Genomic DNA, 22414 nt, shown 5'->3' on the forward strand with positions numbered 1-22414 from the left:
TTCCTTTTCCGACTTCTATTTTCGTTTTCGGAATCTTTTGCCTATTAAAAATTGTTTTGTTCTCGCTCACTGTACCCAAGATAAGCCTCCCGTTTTCCATTCCTGTTGATGACATCCTTTCTCCACTACATATATTCTACTTTTGAAGTGCCTTTCCTTTTGTTCTATATAGACATATATAGTTTTTTCTTATCACATTTGCTGACTATGATTTTCATAGTAAAAGGGGCAAAGAGACTGATTTTTATCAATTGAGATACTATTCAATTCTCCGACCCAATTGAATAAAAATAAAGATGGAAGAGTAATTTTACATACAATCGTAAAGTATATAAATATTACATAATCGTTTTGAAAATAAGTGAAGTCTATTATTAAGAAATTAATTTTTTTCATATTAATCTCATATTTTATTTATTTTTTACATAACGATTACACGATCAATATACAATTCACGATTATAAATATTTTTTTTTTATAAAATATATTTTAAAAATATAAAGATAATATAAATAATTGTCGATAAAAAATGATATCGTTTAAATTCAAAGATGAATTGAGATCGAGTTAAAAATTGATTGCACGATGATGTCTATAATTATTTATATAATTAATCAATAATCAATCAAATAGTCGTTTATGAAGGGTCTAGACAGATCCTTAAAAAATGGAGGAAGGTTTGCGTCACGCATCTTTACAACCGCATGTGACGTCGTTTTCACTTTGTTTGTATTAGGCCGAGATTGATCGCTACCGTCCGTTCCCAATCAACCGCCGATACATGTGGGGTCCACAACTCTGCTAAGTGGGGGCCAGCCCTTCAGGACTTGTACTACGTCGTCTATTTATTTATTTTTTTAGATTAATAATTCATTGTGTCATAAAAAAATATGGTATTTATTGGAATCTTATTCGAAGTATGAAAAAGCATTACCTTCTCTTTTATTTATTTATTGTTTCAAAACCAATGATAGCGTGACATTGTATCCCACCGATAACTGGTGACTCCATCTTTTGCAAGTTGATCCAAAATATTATATTTAAAAAAAAAAATGGAATAATTTACTAATTAAAATTATTTATAATTTTTAATTTTTTTCCAAACATTTTTTAGATGATTATATTAAACCTTACAATATTAAATGCTGGTGGTAGACAATATGAATCCCAACATTAAATAAGTAATCTCTACATGATATGTATCTAGGTCATTTTCTTTATTATTATATAGAAGCTGCTACAACTATCGAGGATTTCTCGGTGAGAATCCTCGGTAAGATTATTGATGGCCTAAGTATTATTCTTATTATATAGGGTAAAATAGCCATAATCATTAAACTCAATGCATATTTCAAAAAGGAAAATTATAGAGCCACCGCTGGTGGCTTCCGCTGGGAGTCACCGCTGGCTCTATCATGTATTTTTTTATATATTTTTTTTATAATTAATTTTATATAGATGTTTTTAATAATTTTAAATATTAAAAAAAAAATAAAAAAAAATTATAATATTATTAAAAAATACTTCCTTAATCATGAAGTAAAAAAAAATATTTTTTTATTTTACTTCATGATTAAGGAAGTATTTTTTAATAATATTATAAATTTATTTTATTTTTTTAAAATATTTAAAATTGTTAAAAACATCTATATAAAAATAATTGTAAAAAAAACACATAAAAAAACACATATTAAAATCAACGGTGGCTTCTAGCGGGAGCCACGGTGGCTCTAGCATCACTCTTTCAAAAATTATTATGTTGGTAACAAATAAGTCTAAAGAATCTGCTGGCAGTAAAGATAAAAAAAGAAATAAAAGATAAAATTATGAGCCTTCAATTAATGGCCTAAATTAAGAGTCTTGATTGGTATACCACTACTTTTTATGTTTACATGAGGTCCCGTGCACCAATATTTTTGCTAAATTAATAAAGAAATAATTTTTATAGGTTTTAAATAAACAAATTTCATATAAATATTTGTAAAAATGTAGCTCTCACCTAAAAGAAATGTAAAAAAATTATTCTTTATTAGTATAACCTATTTTTTTACAAAAAAATTTAAAAACTTATCTATTTAAAATTTATACCTAACATTACTCATATTTTATTCGTTTATATGATTGGCTTTTTGTATGGATAGTGTGTGTATGCAGCTCTCACTAGGACAGGTTCTCACATTTTTTTTTTTTAATTACTTGTATTGTGATGATGAATTCATTCATATATGTTGAGGTTAGCACGCGCGTTTTGTTGTATGGATATTCATATAATTAAAAGATTTAAAAGTCCAAAAGGGATGGTAGAGGGGTGACTCATAGGTGATTGTAAAGTGACATGTTTTGAATATTCTGATATGAGAGAAGAGAGGAGACTGTGGGTCCCACTATTCACTAACACGAACAGCGTTCTCTCGTCTCTCTCAAAACTACTTTAAAGAAAACCCAATCTTCTAACTTTACTTTTTTCTCTTTTTTAAGAGTCGGTAGCCTTATAGTAGTGGCTCCGTCCCAAATTTATTTACAAGTCGGTAGCTCAATCTTCGAATATTTATAAGTTTTTTTACCACGAAGGAAGACCGTGGTAACATCAATACACTTGAGGATTTACCAGATATAACATTATAAACTAACCCAAACCAAGTGTCTAAACAAGCCAAAAACCAAAATAAAACCAAACTTCTAGCAAGTCTAGAACAAATAACCATCAAAACTAGAAACACTACCAACAAATGACAAAGAGACCCACCCCTTTAATCAAATCTTATATATGGAAGGCCTAGTTTATCCATTCTAATCAAACCTCTTAGTAAAGAAGATACCATATTCAAAGACTCCCAAATAGCAGCACAATCCGTAGACGCCATATTTGCCAAGAAATTTGCAGGGCTATTTCCTTGCCTATAAACATGTCGACTGGTGAACTTTATGTTCCTAAGTAAGTCCATGAGCTCAATCCAATAGTCTTCAAGATACCAAATGGGACAATTGGCAGCTAAAATCTAGTTTACAACAACCATAGAATCCATCTCTATTTCCACATTTCTGAAACCCAATCTACTCAGGTGTCTAACTCCATGCAGTAGGGACATGAATTCAGCATAGTTGTTAGTTCCAAAATCAAGAGGAATAGAGAAAGCCAGTTCTAGATTTCCTGATGAGTCACGTATAATACCACCAACACCAACTTTCCTCAAGATCTCTCGACTGCTCCCATCAATATTTAGCTTTACCCACCTTACCTTTGGGCAGTTCCAACACACGACTTGAAATGATCTGCTTCTCTTCCATCTGTAAGGAATATTTAAATCTGCCAACAAAATTTCATCACATCGAGATAAAGGCTTTGATACCTTTAATTTTCCACTTAGTTTAGTTAGCCAAAATTTAATGCTCCTCCAAATATCCTCCACCGACTCCCACTTTCCTTCCATACGACAAGACACCTGCAGATCCAGAGCCTCCAAGTTACAATAGAGGAAATAAGACCCCTAAGTTGACCACTGAAAGATGACATGGAGGCTTTGGTAAACAAAGTAGAGACAGTTTCCATCCATGTGCTATGTTGATGTTAAAGTAACCCCACTTGCATGGCACATCTCTTCCAAATAGCCCTCGCCACATCACCCCTTACCAAAACACGGTTCATATCCTCATATTTCCCTTGTGAACAGTAGTTACATCTTCTAATGTTACTTATCATCATAATTCTCATCATCCTTTCATCATTTTATAACATGATATTAGATAATTAAAGATTATTTATTATATTTTACTTGTGAACCTATCATCTAATGCAACATCATGAGATGATAAGAAAATAAATTAATAGATTTTTTCATCTTCTAATAATGGTTACAATTTTTTCAAAGTTAGTAAATAATCATATGAATAAAATGAGTGGAAGTACAATCTTAATTTTATGCAAAATTTTATTCATCATCCTTACACCATATAATTCTATACCCAAACCGAGTTATGATATATGAAAAACACTACTTCCACCGAAAATTTGTTCTGAATGTGTCTCGAAAAGCATATTTTATTTTTATTTTTTTATTTTTTATTTTTCATGTATTTTTTTAATCATCATAAATATTTAAAAAAAATAAAAAATTTATAACATCTTTAAAAAATACTTTCTTAATCATTAAATAAAAAAAGAAATTCCATACACACTTTCAAAATACATTTTCGGTGAATTTAGCATTTCTGTATGATATGTATTACATTCACATTTAACTATGTGGATGCGATATTATTCGTTTAACCAATAGATCAGCTTTTACTTTTCAAAATAAAGACTTCAAAGATTGCGAGTAATCACATCAACACGGTAAGATATAAAATAAAATAAAAAAAAAATGCAATATGATGTATATGATTTGACAAACTTTAGTTAACAGGTGGGTAGTGTCAGATAAAAGAAGCACAAGTCTTAATGGAGTTCACTACCCAAGCCCGACAAAAGCTGTGGTTATGAGATGGCTAGAGTAGGCCGACTGGTGGGTTCACGGGCCCATTTACAATTTTTGCAATATCAGTTAGGAATAATAATAATAATAATAATACATCCAGCATAAGCATAATGGATGATGATTCATCCATTTACAAATCTCATCGAGCTTCTTATTTAGATGATTCAAGTGCACGTATTCAATAACCCTAAACCTTCAGTAAAGGATTCCCTAATCTCTTTAATAAAACTCCCAGTGTTATAAATCTCTTTCTTCAGGAATAAAAATAAACAAAATCCTTTGGTGCATAACTCATCCAAAAAAAAAGAAAAATCTAGGAACATCCACGTTAGACAACTGGAAGCTCACCGCAGTCAGCAATGACCACCTTCTTTCTAGGACGGTCTCCTCGGTCAGTTTCTTGGGATTCAATCAGCCTAACGACATCCATGCCCTCCAGAACTTGTCCAAAGACAACGTGCCTTTGATCCAGCCATGAAGTCTGCCAATTACCAGATAAGGCAATATTTATACATCAAGTTTAGTAGTAACATGACATCTTCTGTAAACTCTCACTAACCACAAATGACAACCATTAAAAACTCTAGCCCGCCAGAAATATAAATTGTGTTCAATTACACGTCCAAATTTGTTCAATTACGCATACAACCAAAGTTCATATCAGCAGTCCAACATGGATTCAACATCCAACAGCTCATAAGGATTCCAGTATTGGTAGTAGCCAATGCAGAAAGGAAGAACCAAGATATAGGTTGCCAAGGACAGTTCATCTCAACAATGCCTCCTACAAACTATCCACCAAAGAAATTTTGGAATTCTAGATTCATGAGTTGGACTCGGCAACAAACCAATGGAACATAATTACCCAGTTTGAGGGACATGTTTGCCATTTGAACCCACACACTAAAAACTGGTGCCCAACCTTTTTAAGGATTTTCCTAGCAAACTTGACCTAGGAAAAAAAAAAGTTCCCACGAGTATTCTTTAACTCTAAAGTAGAACTCTGAAACAAAGGAACTGGGGAACAATCAAAAGTAAAGCATTTAAAGTTTCTCAACCAATTAGTAAGAGTAACATAGAAACTTTTTACTACATTTAGGTACCTTGACAGTGCATATGAAAAACTGACTCCCATTGGTGTTGGGGCCAGCATTTGCCATACTAACAACTCCCGGTCCAACATGAGCCACTGCAAAGCACCATTAAGTTGCGCATTGGTAGTAACAATCACACAAACAATATAATGGAAATTGAAGAGGTAACCACAAGCAAACACGAAATCACGTAAGGATCTAAGGTGGGCTTTCATTGACAGAGAGCTCCAACCAATTGCAACTGTCTTATGAGAAGTGAAAATGAACTTACACTTGAAATTCTCATCTTTGAATGTACGACCATATATACTTTTACCTCCAGTTCCCTGCACAAATTTGAAGTTGTCTGCAATAAGTTGATGGATATGCTACCAAGTTCAAGCTCAACAGCCCACATAAAATACCATCCAAGATTACAAAATAGAATTTTATTTTTCATTTTTGAGAAGCAAAACACAACATGCCCACCTGGAATTTGTTCAAGTTACAATGGCCAATCTTTTGATAAAGATATTCATTGTTAGAAAGAGCTCTAAGGCTACAAAGAAACCCATGCATCCGGTCCAAGAAATTGGAACAACAATTTGTCCAGTCAAGCATATGAACTCATGAGAGATTTACTTATAAAAAAAAAAAATGAACTCATGAGAGATTTTTATGTTTCTGTATCACAAGGTTATCAGTCTCGGCCGTAAGCGTAGACATGCAGCAAAGCTGTTGAACATACGTGACATGATTTGAATATTTGGTGGGGTGGACCTCTGAACTTTCTAACAGGGGTAAAGTTCCATCCTAGTATCTCAGATCTGACTTTTATAAATAAAACAGCACACATACGCACGTGTGTGAGCACACATGTTATACATTTCAAATTAACAAGGTTGATACCAAATGTGACTCATATTACGCAGTTTAAAAGAAATCAAGGTGGCAGGAACAAGCGTATCTAGGGCAAGTCTTTCCTGTAATAGACAACATTTACCATCTAAAGGTAGAAAGCTTCAATCATCTCAGTGGAATTAGAGCTCCAGAATTACAATTCTAATTTCTTCCTAGCACATGACATTAATGTCAGCCTACTACTTTATGACGACAACAGGTGGTTTCTCCACCCTAGAGGGAAATATAGAGATTATCGAAGTGGCAAATGAATAGAACTTTTCATCCACAAATTCTTATCAATTGTAGAACATTTTTTTTATAGTAGACTTGCTAAAAAAGGACCTTATCACTCAGGAAAGTAATTATATGAGAACCCAGTATAAATTATTTATGAAGGTTACGTCAAATGGGTGCAAGGAAGCAAAATTTCACAACAGAAAGATGAGAGGGCATCTTTAACTACCAGAAGAGTTGACCTTTTTTCTCCTATAAACCTTGGCTTCTTACCAATTTATATTAACCACAACATCATGCTTTATCACTGTGGCCAACAACTAGAATGCTGCAAATCTGTTGATAGTTTTTTTTTTACCTTAATCTTACTGTGCTTTGTGTCGATTCAAAACACAATAGAAAATACTTTTTTATAAGTAAATCTGATTGAAAAGATTGGCAACAAAAAAACAATGATATTGATGATGCAGTGCAAACGATATTAGCCAGAGATGAACTATGGACATATAAGCATGAGAAAAGCACCCACGTTTCCTTTATCAAAGTCCCCTCCTTGAATCATGAAATCCTTGATTACACGATGAAATGCGGAACCTTTGTATCCAAAGCCCTTCTCTCCTAATAAAGATACACAATTGAGAATTGGGAGTGAATAAAAATGCATCCAAAAAGGTCACCCAAATAAGATAACTAAAAGAAACCAAGAAACTCAATGAGTGAAAAGTATGCAGCCAAAAAACTAACAGACAACCTGTGCAAAGGGCACGGAAGTTCTCTGCCGTCTGGGGTACATCATCACCATACAACCCAATAACAATCCTTCCGGCAAGCTTCCCTACAGGATTCCCGATACTTACATCAAAATACACTCTGTTGGTAACTTTTGATTGTAAGGTTGCTTCCTACAAGCGAATGAAAGAAAGGCACACCCGCTGAGTCACTACACATAAGTATACAACATTAAGCTCTTCGCACCACAAATCTCTCACTCACATACAAAAGTGGGCGTGTGTGTATGTGTCTCCACGTATAAACACTCAAGAATCCTACATTTGGCAAAGCCATTGAAAATGCACCAATTATACGAGCTCACCCATTCGGAACAGAACTAATCTTGTAACAATCAAAACTAGATTAGGATGCGGTTCAGTAGAATATTACTAGGCAAACTAAACAGAAGCATAAGATATAAAATTTATCTTTTTATTTATTTTCTACCAAAATCATTAATTTCTTCATATTCGCAGTAACCAGAATGTGAATAGGAAAAATTGCGCTAAAAAGGAAACCCTAACCTCAGCACTGGCCCTGACCGAGCTAAGAAGACCAGCTCTCCTACGAGAAGGGTTCGACGACGAATATGTGAGAGGGCTTATACACAAAGGGCCGGAGAAGAAGCTCAATGAAGACGGCGATGGAGATATCCGAAGCTTGACCGAACTGCGCGTGGGACTCGGAACCCCGATCCGGTACACGCTTCGTGTACCCGATAACGACCCGACATTTGGCTGCAAATCCAAGCAAACCGAGTCAGAAAAATCAATAGGATTTTCAAACTAAATTCCTGCGTGGCTGCCAAGAAAGCTCGGAAAGATAAATAGAAAATTCCGGAAGAGTAAGAGTATTTTTACAAGGGAGGCCGCCATTGATGGATAACAGAGATATTTGGGTGCGTTTGGGACTTGGGAGAGTGGAGTTAGTGAGCAATCGAGTGATAAGGCCAGTGAGTCTTCGTTGTGGCCAGTGGGTCTTCTGTCGACGACGATTTCAAGGCTACGAATGGAACATTGAAATGACCGCCAACTTCGCCTGGTTCTCCAAAAATGACGATTGCATCCTCTGTCCTCCAGGATGATTGGGTAGCCCACATTATTTTAAGTATTATCGTATTATTAAAAATATTTCGCATATCAAATGCAATAAATTATCTTTATATCAAAATCTTTTTAAAAATTATTATAATATTTATTACTATTATATATAAATTAAAATTAAAATCAATAATATTTATTATTAATAAATATAAATAAAAAATAAAATTATTATAATATTTATTATTAATAAATATAAATAAAAACTAAAATCACTATAATATATAAATAAAAAATAAAATAATTATAATATTTATCACTATTATACATAAATAAAAAATAAAATCACTATAATATTTATGAGACTCACACATTTTTCAACTATCTATCTAAAAGTCAACAACTCAACATACTTCACACATCTAAACAACTCAAAATACTTTTTTTTTATCGGTAAACAAAATTTTATTGATCAAAAGTGATACAAAGGATGCCCAAGTATACAGGACATATACATGGGCAAATTTAAGTCTAGCTTAGATATACAAGGAAATCGTGAAAAGACCTGCCCTGAAAATCAATTACAATTGATCAATTGAGTAAAGTATTGAAAAATAAAGTTCTAAGCTCTTCCATTGATCTCTCTTGATCTTCAAAGTATCTTGCGTTCCGCTCCCTCCAAATGGACCACCATAGACAAATTGGTAGCATCTTCCATATGCATGCAATTTGAGAGTTGCCCCTAATACCTCTCCAAGAGGCTAAAAACTCACGTACCTTTTCTGGTATCACCCATGCTAACCCCACCCGTGCTAGGACTTCGGACCATAAGGAACTGACAATCTCACAATGTAGTAAGAGATGGTCTACGGACTCACCACTCTTCTTACACATATAGCACCAATTCATAACTATGATGCTAACTATGATGCCGCGTTTTCTCAGGTTATCTATGGTAAGAATCTTTCCCCAAGTGGCAGTCCAAACAAAAAAAGCTGTCTTTAGAGGTGCCTTTGTCTTCCAGATGCTCTTCTATGGGAACGGACTGAGTTGTGCACATATAAGGAATGATAAAACGAGCGGCCGTGAAAACTCCTTTCTTAGAGGGACGCCAATATAACTTGTCTTCTCCTTCCCCCGACATCCGAGTGGAGTACACAAGGTCAAAAAAGGCCGAAATGTCATCCATCTCCCAGTCTTGTGCATTTCTATTGAAAGTAAGGTTTCATTGGAAGGAGCCATTTGAAAAGCTAAGTAGATCGGCAATGGATGCTTCTTTCCGTCTTGCTAAACTGTAAACTCCTGGATAAACATCCTTGAGTGCCCGATCACCACACCATAAGTCATGCCAAAATTTTACCTTAACACCATTGCCGACTTTGAAGCAAGTGTGTGCTGCATAGATGTCCCATCATCTTCTGATATGTTTCCAAAACCCTACTCCGTGGGGTCCACTCACCTCATTGGAACACCACCCACCCTATGATTCCCCGTGCTTCAAGGCAATGACGGTTCGCCACAAGGCCTTCCGTTCATGACGATATCTCCATAACCATTTGCCAAGCAAGGCTTGGTTAAATGCTCTCAAATTCCGTATACCTAATCCTCATTCCTTAATGGGGGAGCAAATTGTGGCCCATTTCACCAAGTGAAATTTAAACTCTTCTTTGATCCCTCCCCACAAGAAATCAAGTTGAATTTTCTCCATGCGATGAGCCACCTTGGCGGGAAGTGGAAATAGTGAAAGGAAGTATGTTGGTAAGTTAGAAAGAGTACTTTTTATGAGAGTTAACCGGCCCCCTTTAGATAAGTACATCATCTTCCAACCAGCTAGTTTCCTTTCCATTTTTTCTATTATTTCATCCCAAATAGCTTTCGATTTGAATGCTGCCCCCAACGGAAGACCGAGATATTTCATGGGCAACTGAGATATCTTGCACTCCAGGATGGACGCCAGACTCTGCACATTGGGTACATGTCCCACTGGCACTATCTCTGATTTAGCCAAATTCACCTTCAAACCTGACACAGCTTCAAAGCATAATAGAAGAGCTCTTACAGCTCGAATTTGCTCATGTCTGGCTTCACAAAAGATTAGAGTATCGTCAGCAAACAATAAGTGGGAAATGTTAAGCGAACTTGAACTTGTCTCTCCTACTGCGAATCCTGATATGAACCCTCACTCTACCGCCCCTGAAATCATCTTGCTGAACGCTTCCATCACAAAAACAAATAGAAGAGGAGAAATGGGGTCTCCTTGTCGCAAATCTCGGGAGCTTTTAAAAAAACCTTTGGACATCCCATTCACCAATACAGAAAACATGCTATGGAAATACAATGAAGGATCCAAGAACACCATTTAGAACCAAAGCCACATCTCTCCAACATATAAATTAAGAAACTCCAATTGACGTGATCATAAGCTTTCTCCATGTCTAACTTACAAAGGAGTCCAGGCTCTCCCGATTTAACTCGACTCTCCAAACATTCATTGGCTATCAGTACCGAATCAAGGATTTTCCTACCTTGAACAAATGCATTTTGAGGCTTCGAAATCAATCTTTCCATCACCTTACTCAATCTGTTTGCCAATACTTTAGATAGAATTTTGTACAGATCACTCACCAAACTAATAGGGCGGAAATCTTTCACTTCTTCCACGCCTGGCTTTTTGGGAATGAGAACTAAGATTATAGCATTAAGACTTTTCTCAAACCGCCCGCTTCCATGAAATTCCTGAAAAACCCCCATGATATCATCTTTAAGCATATCCCAACATGTCTGAAAAAAAGCCATGGAGAAACCATCCGGTCTTGGAGCTTTATCACCCACCATACCCTTGATCACCGACCGGACCTCTACCTCTTCAAAAAGCCTTTCGAGTCGTTCCGCAACTTGTTGGTCAAGAACATCAAAGGCCATCCCGTCAAGTCTCGGCCTCCACTCAAATTGTTCCGAAAGAAATGTATCATAAAAATGAACAATGTGGTTTGAGATCTCAGTATGGTTGGATGAGACCACCCCGTCTATCAATAAGGTATCTATCGCATTGTTCCGCCTATGTGAATTGGCCACTTGGTGAAAGAACTTGGCCCACTCGATTTCAGAAAAAATCCTCACCTCTTCCACACCTTCCAAAGCCTTAAGCTCCTCCATTAGAATAGATTTCTTGCTTTCCACATTACCGAACTCTTGTGTATTCCACTCCTTTAAGTCCTTTTTCAACGACTTTAATTTGCAAGCCATCTTGTAACTAGCAGTTCCATGGAAGTGGTAGGAAGACCACCATTGTCTTATTCTGTCCAGAAACCCCTCTAACTTCAACCACATGTTTTCAAATTTGAAGTGCCTTGGGCCACTTCTAATGCCCCCACAATTCAATAGAATAGGGAAATGATCTGAACACAACCTGGGTAGTCTCTTCTGAATAAGCTTCGGATAGTGTGCCTCCCAATCCGTTGAAATTAAAAATCTGTCTATCCTTGACCAAGATGGAAGATCACGGTTGTTAGACCAAGTAAATGAACCACCTGCAAGAGGTATATCCTGTAAATTCTGCTCAGAAATGAAGTTAGAAAATTCTACCATGGGTTGGTTGTAGCCCACTCCACCCGATCTCTCACTCGGAAAATGGGTGACATTAAAATCACCTCCAATACACCAAGGTAAGTCCCAAAAACTGCTAATACCGGCCAACTCATCCCAAAGTAAGCTTCGAGACCGATCAAGATTAGGCCCATAAACGCCTGGAAAAGCCCACTGATAGCCATCCATGACATTGTTAAACGAACATGCCACCATATAATCTCCCATGAAATTTTCCTTATTTTCCACTACTCTTTTATCCCACATAACTAATATACCCCCGGATGCTCCATTGGACGTTAAGTAATGCCATCCCACTTGCAAACAGCTCCACAAGCTCCTAATGATGCGAAGAGAAATAACTGCCAATTTAGTTTCTTGTAGGCAAACAATGTCAACTTTCCAACTTCGGAGGAGGGATCTAATATATAGCCTTTTATTCACTTCATTGATCCCTCTCACATTCCAAGACATTATTTTTGGCTTCATTAACAGAAGAAACATCCCTCCCTTTTGTTCTATCTCTGCCCGAAGCGCCCTCCTTATTATCATAGTTAATGAAGCATTGCAACCGTTTCAGCTCTCTCTCTTTTTTAACAGCTGACTTCGTTACTGTGGATCTACCAGCTTCCATGGCTATTAGAAGGGCCATGAATTGGTCTTCATACCCATCACAGGAAATTCCCACCCAACCATGAAGCTCCTTTACTTTTTTTAGTACCCAATCTGATGCCTGAGGAGCTATTAGCGGTGGGAGCATCTGTAAAGGTGACGGGCTCCCCATATTCTCTTCCTCACTACCCACGGAATCCATAACCAGAGCCAAACAATTAGTACCCATCTCTTGTCCATCGACAGAGTCCCCTCCCGCCAAAAATGTGACCATTTTTTCCACTTTTGGCCCCAAAAACCTCTCGTTTGACCCACCCGTAACATCCTCCTCTTCAGTCGACACTATCTGTGTCTGTTTAGAAGGCAAAGGCTCGCCACAATCGACCCTTTTTGTCCCGAAATTTCTCCTTCCTCTAAGGTGAAACTCCCCACCTTTCCACTACTCGCAGACGTCGCCATTGGCTTCGGCGAAGTTGTCTGTGCGTCAATAGCTTCCATCGTTATGATCTGTGTAATTTTTGGGTCTTCATGGACATTCGAGGCAGCAGAAAATCCTCCTCCATGCTCCGAGATTGCATCTTCTGACGACGAGTCATCCATCGGCGTCACGGCAACTTCCCGCGAGGTCGTCCGATCCTTCACTGCCGGCGGTGGCTCGGCCCCATCCCCTGATGGGCTATCATCCTCCATCTGGGAACGAGGACTTTTCTTCCTCCAGAAAGCTCCAACGTTCTGTTGGGCCTTAGTGGGCTGAGGCCCATCGCAGCCCGTGATCTTTGTTTTCCCTTTGGGCTCACTCGGCTGGGTTGTAACTTTCCTCCCCTGGCCCAGACTCAATCCCTCCCTCTCTTTAAATTCAACACAGCGTTTTAGGCATCCCACCCTATAAGTTAGCTCTCCCAGCTGCGTCTCCATTTTGCTCTTTCATCCCAGCAACAACTATGCCACCTCCATCCCGTAACTGAGCATTCCTCAAAGAAGTGACGGGTCCTGACTTCAACAGGTCTACTTTCTCTGCACTGTTCCGGTCTCGAGGCCTCACCAACTCTCTGCCCCCCTGAAGAATGTCTCTGTACGAAGGAAAGTTTGAATTTTGCGTCGTCGTTAATGGTAACGACCGCCTTCAAACACCACCACTGCTGCCCTCCTTCAGCACCTCCACTAGTTTTCTCCAGCCCATTCTGTCCTTGTCACCTGGGATGAAGATGAAATTTCGACGTCCCCCCCACCATACTCCACCAATGCCATATATTCTCCCCTGGAGTTAATACACCGTTGAGCAATGTACCCCCTGTCCCCATCCCGATATGCAGTATAGAATCCCTTTCCTTCTACCAATAAGCACCTCTCCAACGCATTAGAGAACCAACATACTGTCCCCAATCCCAAACTCAAATTTTTTACAACTTTCCATCCCCTCTCTGTAATGTTTACGTACCTCCCATCCCCAGCCACCTCAAACAATTTAGATTCAATACTGATGCGCTTCATGGGTAACATACCTATCAAATGAAAACTAACTAGTGCACCATGATACGTTAATCTTCGGAAAGAGCTAAAGCCATTCTCTCCGTACAAGCTCCACTTTTTTTCTGTCTTCCGTTTTCTTTTGGTTTTTCTTGAAGTTGGGGGTTCTCTACTCATAAATATTCACAAACATTCTCAATACTTCTCAGATATTTTCACTACCCAAACATAAATATCCTCAAGACTCAAGAGGATAAGATTTTTATTGTGTTTTTCAAATTCCACTTTTGTGCTTTTACAATTGGACGAAAAGTAAATACAAACACTTTTAAGTTTTAACACCCGATAATTTAAAAAGAAATGAAAATTAAAACATCCCTTTGCAAAATTCTCGTTTATTTTTATCCATGAAATGAGATAAAAATTAAAAATTAAATAAAATATTATTAAAATATATATTTTTAATATTATTTTTTATTTTAAGATTTAAAAATTTGAATTGTGTATTTTATTTTATACGAGAATTTAAGAAAATTATAATAATTAGATAAAATTAGATGAGATGAAATGAGAATAATTGTGAAAACAATAAGAATATTAAAAGCAAAAAATCAAAACTAACCTTAAAATATTTTTTACACAAGATGAAAAGTAAAACTGAAAAATAAAAAGTAGAATATGGGCATTCCACAACTAAAACAAGACACAGTATGCTAATCTTATTACAAAATATCATAACAAAAATTACTTGTGGAGCAGGCTAATAGTTTCGCTAGTTAGAACTTAGAAGTGTTCATTGAACCTATTTAATTCTGCTATAAACCATTCATATAAGTTGAGGCCAGGGGTGCTCCTGCCCTAGCAGGTGGGCTGTCAGGGCCCCAGGCCCAGGTCTCATCCCGCCTGGTCAAGTGCCCTCACCTAGATGACGGGCTAGCAAATTGGGGCCTAGTGTTGAAATTACCAGGGGAAAGTCCTACGGTTCCTCTAGATTAGGGCATTGCATAATATACTAGAATAATAGAAGAATGATTCTTTCAATTTTATACTTATTAGAATGAGTTGTAAATACATTCTTTTTATTCTTCAATGTTTTGCCTCTGTCTATAAATAGAAGAGTACGTTGTAGGTATACGATATGGAATAGAATCATGTTTTTAACCGTCTGTCCAAGATGTCTCAGGACATCGAAGAAACGAACCCAACCTTTACTAAGACGGCCTCCAACGTACCTTCTATTTCCTCTGATGTTATTTCTCCTCAAGTGATTCCATGCAGGTCGAATAAAATCAGAAAGGCACCTGCATACTTGCAGGAGTTTCACTGTCAACAAGTTGTTGCACTCAAGTCCTCACAGTCGCCATCCAAGCAACAAGGTTTAGCTCCTTCCAAATCAGAAAAATCAAAGGTTCTCTTTCCTTTATTTGCATCTCTCTCTTATAATTATCTTTCAAAAAATTTCAAAGTTTTCACTACTTCAATATTTCTACACACTGAACCCACATATTACACTCAAGCCATTCAAGATCTCACCTAGTGTGAAGTAATGAAGCAGGAGCTAGATGCACTTGAAAGTAATGAAACTTGGATCATTGTCGACTTACCTCCTAAAAAGAAACCAATTGATTGCAAATGGGTTTACAAATATAAATTCAAGGCGGATGGGGCGATAGAGCAAGCTAAAGCTCGCTTGGTTGCAAAAGGATTTACTCAACGCATAGGGATAGATTTTAATGACACATTTTCTCCCGTTTCTAAATTAGTTTCCATTTGGTGTCTCCTTGCAATAGCAGTAATTAAAAGATCGGATCTTCAACAACTAGATGTGAAAAAAGTATTTCTCTATAGCGAGCTTGAAGAAGAAATGTACATGCGTCCACCACTAGGTCATCCATACGCAACCTCAAACAAAGTATGTAAGCTGCAGAAAAGCCTTTACGACTTGAAGCAAGCCTCGAGGCAGTGGAACGCAACCCTCACATCTTCTTTGATTGAGTTCCGATTCATACAATCCAAAGCTGAATATAGATTGTTTATTAAGTCTACAAAAACGTCATTTACAGCCCTTCTTATTTATGTTGACGTTCAGATATTCAAGCCACTGTTGCTCTAAAAAGTTTTTTGGAGACAAAGTTCAGGATAAAAAATCTCGGAAGCTTCAAGTATTTTCTTGGCATGAAGGTGGGGTGCACAAAGGCTGGCATCCAACTCTGCCAGCAAAAGTATGCATTGGATATACTTCCAGAGACAGGTTTGCTGGCATCAAAACCATCCAATTTGCCTATGGAACCTAATGCCAAGCTTCGAAAGGATGAAGGAGACATATTCAGTGATCCTGCTCTATACCAAAAATTAGTTGGGAAGCTACTCTATCTCACAAACACTCGACCAGACTTGAGTCACAGTGTACATATTTTAAGCCAGTTTATGGAAACACCTCATGTCCCTAACTACAATGCAATTCTCAAAGTCATCGAATATGTGAAAGGGACGCCGGGACAAGGCATATTTTTCTCTGCCAACTCCAAGATAAAACTCCTCGCATACTCAAATGCAAGTTAGGCAAGCTGCTTAGACACAATATGGTCAACTACTGGATTTTGCATTTTCCTAGGGAATTCTCTTGTTTCTTGGAAATAAAAACAAAATCCTTGTGTCCAGATCATCTGCGGAGTCTGAGTATAAAGCAATGACGACTGTGGTTTGTGAACTTACATGGATTCGATATTTCCTTAATGATTTACGCATCACCATTTCAAAGCCTGCAACTCTGTATTGTGACAATTTAGCAGCCATTCACATGCTGCGAATCCCATTTTTCACAAACGAACAAAACATATCGAATTAGATTGTCATCTAGTTCATGATAAAATTACGGAAGGACAAGTTGCCACAGCTCATGTCTTCTTTCATCTTCAATTAGCAAACTTACTCACCAATCCGTTACATCTACCTGATTTCACCAGACTTTTGTCCAAGATGGGAGTAATCAACATATATTCTCCATTTTGTGGGGGTATATTGAAATTACCAGAGGAAGGTCCTCCAATTCTTAAGGTTCCTCCAGACAAGAGCATTACAAAACATTCTGGAATAATAGAAGAATGATTCTTTCTGTTTTATAGTTGTTAGAATGAAATGTAAATACATTCTTTTTATTCTTCATTGTTTTGCATTTGTCTATAAATAGCAGAGCACATTGTATGTATGCGATATGGAATAGAATCATATTTTTCACCTACTGTCATTTTTCCGTTATTCATCCTTTCCCTACATCACTTGTGTTAGGGGGTTTTTCTCCAGCCCATAGAATGTCCTAGGCCCAGCCATTGGGGGAAACTCACTAGAAGATCAAACGATAAAGAAAAGTGAGGGACAAGAAAGGAGAGGTATAGAGGTGTAAGAGGAGAATGAGGGGAAAACAATGTCAGGAGTGAAAAATGAGTGATTTGACATAAAGTAAGAAAAAATAAAGTATAAAGTGTCAGGAGATAAAAAGTATGGAAGTAACTTAAAGCAAGTGGGGGGCAGGTAATAAAAGGCAAGGGAAACCTATGGATTCGAAATGGACTTTTGATCTGATCTCTTGGACTTTTGGATTTTGACACACTCTCTTTGAGGACAACTTCGACTTCTTTGGATGGGGGGAACTTCTTCTTCAGTCTGAGGCTCCAGAGAACTCTAGAAAGGACTTGTTCTCCATAAAATAGCTACACAGCTTTCATTGTACAGTGAAAAATGAGAGGCCACGAGAGAGTGTAAACAAGCTTATTATAGTGGAATCCCCCTCCCCAAACCCCCTATGGACGTAGGCCTATACCGAACCACGTAACATCTGTGTTCATCTTTTTATTTTCTGCATTTAAATACCATTCATTGCCAAAGATGTACAAACTAACACCGAACAACCGCACCGAACTACTGTCGAGGGCTCCATATAACACCAATCGTGGCCCAGCTCTAAAGACCCGAGTTGTTGGGGTCTGGCCCAAGGGTGTGCGAAATATGACATCAATAGTGGCGCCGTCTATAAAATCGTAATAGATCTTTTTGCTATCTTTTGTATACCTGCGGCAACCCGTTCCAAGCAACTCGGAAGAGACACAGAGGAAGCCATGGAGGCAAGGCTGAAAATTATGGAGGGATGGGTGACAAAGTTGACCGACGAAGTGCAAACGCTTCGTAAAGAATACTAGGAGCTCATATCGAAGGAGCAGATGAAACTCTTCCAGATAAGTATCTTCAGTCTTTCCACTTTTATTTTTATAAAAAATACTGATGCTAAAAAGGGGCGAGTGAACTTTTCCTCGGCCAAGAAATTAAGTGAAATGCACTTAAATGCTTTCCATGCACACAGTGTATAGGGCCAAAAACCCAAACTCCCTAGCCCCTCAGACTGCAAATACTTACCCACAACGTCACAGTTTGTAAAGAAAGAAAGGTCGGGATATACAGAACAATCATGTGAACTGCAGAAAGGGACCCAGCATGTACTATACATGTGAAAAGTGCATTGTGCACGTGAACAGTGCACTGGAACAAGTGGTAGTGCATGGCATGAACAGCCATGCACATAGCACTCGGGTGCACGTTGTTGTGCACCCAAGAGCTCATGGCACACAACCGCAAGCCTAGACCCCCCACCAATGGCCTCTGCTTGAACTACCAGTGGATTCTGACAGCAGACCCACCAAAGTATGTAGGTGGGAGTCCGTGCGCACCACAACTCGCACACGAGACAACAACAAGGCTCGACGATGACGCGACTAGGGGACCTCATCAGCGGTCACCATGTGGCCACCGGCGTCGTCTGTCCCCGTTGGACTGAAATCTGACCCAAGATTGGCCGCACACGGCAACACCAGCTAGGAGCACCGCGTCTACACCGTGGCACATCACTGGAGCGGCACTAGTGGTCACCTATTGAACCGCCGACACTGTCTATCCCCGGGGGGGATGGACTTTGACCTCCCCTCAAGGTGGGGACACCACCGGGCATCCACATGCACGGGGCTGCATTAAGCTTCCTCAGCCCAGCCCGATTGTGGAGCAGTGAGGATGCCGGCCACTACACGTCGGCCTCTCTTCCTCTTCATGGCCATGCAAGGCAGCCAAGCATAACGGCTCCCTCTCCATGGCCAAACAGTAGGGAGAAACAACTCCTCAGCCGTGCACAGTGGCACACCGGCCCATTACTCCTCATACAGCTCCCCCTCGGCTACTCTTCCTCCGCCAGCAACTACACGGCCACAACTTCTCCACGGCCCTCTCAACGGCCAGTGGATGCACTCCTTGGCCAACTCACGGGCTAACTCACCATGCGACCTCCTCTCCACGACCATGTACTGTGGTCGTATGCACTATAATCAAGGTCCTTCACGCGGCCTATCTACCTCGCCTCGGCCATATACACATGGCCCCCTCATGTGCACGGCCATTCTATGCTGCCTCATGCAAACAACCACTTTACGCGGTCCTCCATGCACTACGGTCCAAGAAAGGCTCCTCGGCCTCCATGTACACGACCATACTCCTCGGCCTCCATGTGCACGGCCAAACTTTACGGCTTAAGCTCTTAGGTCACTGCATGAACACCATGCACCACTGCATGCCGACTCCTCCACACGACCAAAGGTTATGTGGCCACTACATGTGTGCCATGCAATGCAGACATATACACAGCAGTGCGACATATACACAACACTGTGGACATTTATATAGCTTCACAGTTAACAAGTGCATTGAATAACAACAGGAAAAAAAAAACAAAACAAAAGAAGAAGAAGAAGAAGAAAGAAGGGAAACAATGGAAGCGGAAATAAAAATGAGCAGGGAATAGAAGAAACGACAAAACAACTGTGAGTAATTTCAGTCAAGCAATAGCGGGCAAAAATCAGTCATGGTAGCTACACGCTCCGGTTTGTCTCCTTAAAACTTGTGTGAATTCTGTTTCACTAACGTAATTATTTCTTGTGGTGTGAATTCCATCTTGTACGACCCGACACTGCAACGACAAAACCAACCAAGTTCCATCAACAAAGTCAACTTTACTAAACGGAAACTCCATCAACAACTTACCTCCACGCGGGGTTGTATAGGGATAGGTAAGCCTTAAAGGTTGCCTTATCCATCTCGCTAAAGAGTGCGGGTCGGTCTTTGGCCACCCAAATATAAAAATTTACCTTCCTCGTAAGCATCAACAGGCAGGAGCGGGTTCAGTAACAAATTGCCCGAACAATTTACCTCCCCACGAAAGATGATAGGCGAGCATGTGGCTCAGCCTCCTCATCCAAGAGAGCGGGAATAGCCTTACGACTACCCGAATCACTTACCCCGACCTCCACTACGACGAATTGTAGGATTAGTACCAGCCTGACCCAAACCTACCATTTCCTGTGATGTCAACGGGCATGAGCAGGTTCAGTAATAGACTGTTCGAACAACTTACATCCCCACAAAGGATGATAGGCAAGCAGACGGCTCAGCCTTCTCGTTCAGGAGAGCGGGACTAGCCTTGAGGAGGCTCAAATAACTTACTTCGACCCCTCTCACGGTGAATGAGCGGTTAGCCAACTATTGTCTGAACTTACCTCCCTGCGGAGGCGTATAGGGAAAGGTAGGCCTTAAGGTTGCCTTATCTCTCCTGCAACGGAGTGCGGGTTAGTACTCATCTACTCGACATCAGAAAATTTACCTTCCTCTTCAGCGTCAACGGGCGGGAGCGGGTTCAGTAACAGACTGCCCGAACGACTTACCTCCATGTAGGATACCATAGTGGAGAGCGGGATCAGCTTCACGGCTATCCGAATAACATACCCAGGCTCCCGCTAAGATGAAGTGTGGGATCAGCGCCAGCCTAACTCAAACTTACCATTTCCTGCGATGTTAACGAGTGGGAGCGGGATATCATAGGGAAAGGTAGGCCTTAAGGTTGTCTTATCCCTCCCAAAATGGAGAGCAGGATCAGCCTCATGGCTACTCGAATAACTTACCCCGACCCCCATCGTAGTGAAGGAGTGGACCAGCCATATCCCTGTCCAAATTACCTCCCCAGGTGACAAAGAGGCATAATGGCATGAGGCATTTCGACCTTTCCTCGATGGAGAGCAGGCTAAGTCTATAGACCTCCCGAATAATGAAGAAAAAGACATGGACATCATCAACAGAATCTATATCAACGGGATTGCCATCAGCAGCTTACCTCCCTACAAGGCGAAAAGGAAATGTAGGCCTTAAATGCTGTCTTATCCCTCTTACAGAGGAGTGCGGGTCAGCCCTTGGCCACCCAAGCTCCACGCCAGAGACGACTCTATCCCTCTCGAGGAGGAGTGCAGGTCACCCTTCAGCCACCCGACATATTTATCAATGGAACGTCATCTCCAGCAACAGAACGTCAAATGGACAGTGTCTCAGACCTTCACTGCATCCTTGCAAAACAGTTTAGGTTTGCAAATTCACTAACAAGTTTGACTTGTGAGGCATATCCTACTTACCTTCCTGTGAGGATCAACAGGCGAGACCAGTCTTAGGGTGGCCCGGCCTGCCTCACGGCGAAGTGCGGGTTCAGTCTTTCGGCTGCCCAACATTACTTTCAAGACAGCATGGCATTGCCGAACATCTCTTACTTACATTCCCGTGAGGGTCAACAGGCGGGACCAACCTTAGGGCGGCCCGACCTACCTCACAGCAAAGTGCGAGTTCAATCTTTCGACTGCCTGACATTACTTATATTGGCGGAATCTTCATCTACAAAATATTTATCAGCAGGATCTTCATTTACAAAATATTTATCAGTGGGATCTTCACCCAACATATTTATCGATGGAATCTCCATCTACAAAATATTTATCGACAGAATCTTCATCTACAAAATATTTATCAGCGAAATCTCCACCAACAAAATCTTCATCAACGAACTCTCCATCAAATGAATCTTCACAAACAGAAACTAACACTCTTATATTGCAGGAATGAGCAAATGAAAAGAAAAGCTAGGAAAAGCAGCGGGACAAAACGAGAGAAAAGAAAAGGAAGGAGCAAACGGAATGAAAAGCTAAGGAAAAGCGGCGTGACAAAGTAAAATGAGAGAAAAGGGAGAGAAAAAAAAGGCTCAACGGGATACAAAATAGGAGCGGCTAAGGAAAAAGGCGACTAAAGAAAAAGGGCGAAATGAATGCAGCTAAAGGAAATAGGAGTGAAAGGAAAAATGTGGCAAAAGGAAAGGCATAAGTAGATGGGAAAGGCAACCAAAAGA

At 39.4% G+C, this 22414-nt stretch overlaps 1 protein-coding gene across 1 annotated transcript; it reads right to left on the reverse strand.

The window, feature by feature from the left end:
• Positions 1 to 4526: 4526 nt before the first annotated feature.
• On the reverse strand, positions 4527 to 8522 carry LOC108985469 (photosynthetic NDH subunit of lumenal location 5, chloroplastic-like). The gene is made up of 7 exons (XM_018957777.2): positions 8317 to 8522; positions 7981 to 8193; positions 7437 to 7587; positions 7215 to 7303; positions 5841 to 5895; positions 5579 to 5664; positions 4527 to 4956 (listed from the first exon to the last, which is right to left on the reverse strand). The coding sequence occupies exons 1-7, from the start codon at positions 8329 to 8331 to the stop codon at positions 4804 to 4806; spliced, it is 762 nt and encodes a 253-aa protein (XP_018813322.1). The 5' UTR covers positions 8332 to 8522; the 3' UTR covers positions 4527 to 4803.
• Positions 8523 to 22414: the final 13892 nt, after the last annotated feature.

Source organism: Juglans regia, chromosome 16 (genome assembly GCF_001411555.2).
Source record: "Juglans regia cultivar Chandler chromosome 16, Walnut 2.0, whole genome shotgun sequence".
NCBI lineage: Eukaryota > Viridiplantae > Streptophyta > Magnoliopsida > Fagales > Juglandaceae > Juglans > Juglans regia.

What these genes read in the sequence shown, in the direction of transcription:
- LOC108985469 (XM_018957777.2), bottom strand. An exon ending in CGGTCAGGGCCAGTGCTGAG is followed by an intron (nt 7,588 to 7,980) that starts GTTAGGGTTTCC and finishes ATTCGCTTGTAG; the next exon opens with GAAGCAACCTTACAATCAAA. An exon ending in TTTTCATATGCACTGTCAAG is followed by an intron (nt 4,957 to 5,578) that starts GTACCTAAATGT and finishes GGTAATTGGCAG; the next exon opens with ACTTCATGGCTGGATCAAAG.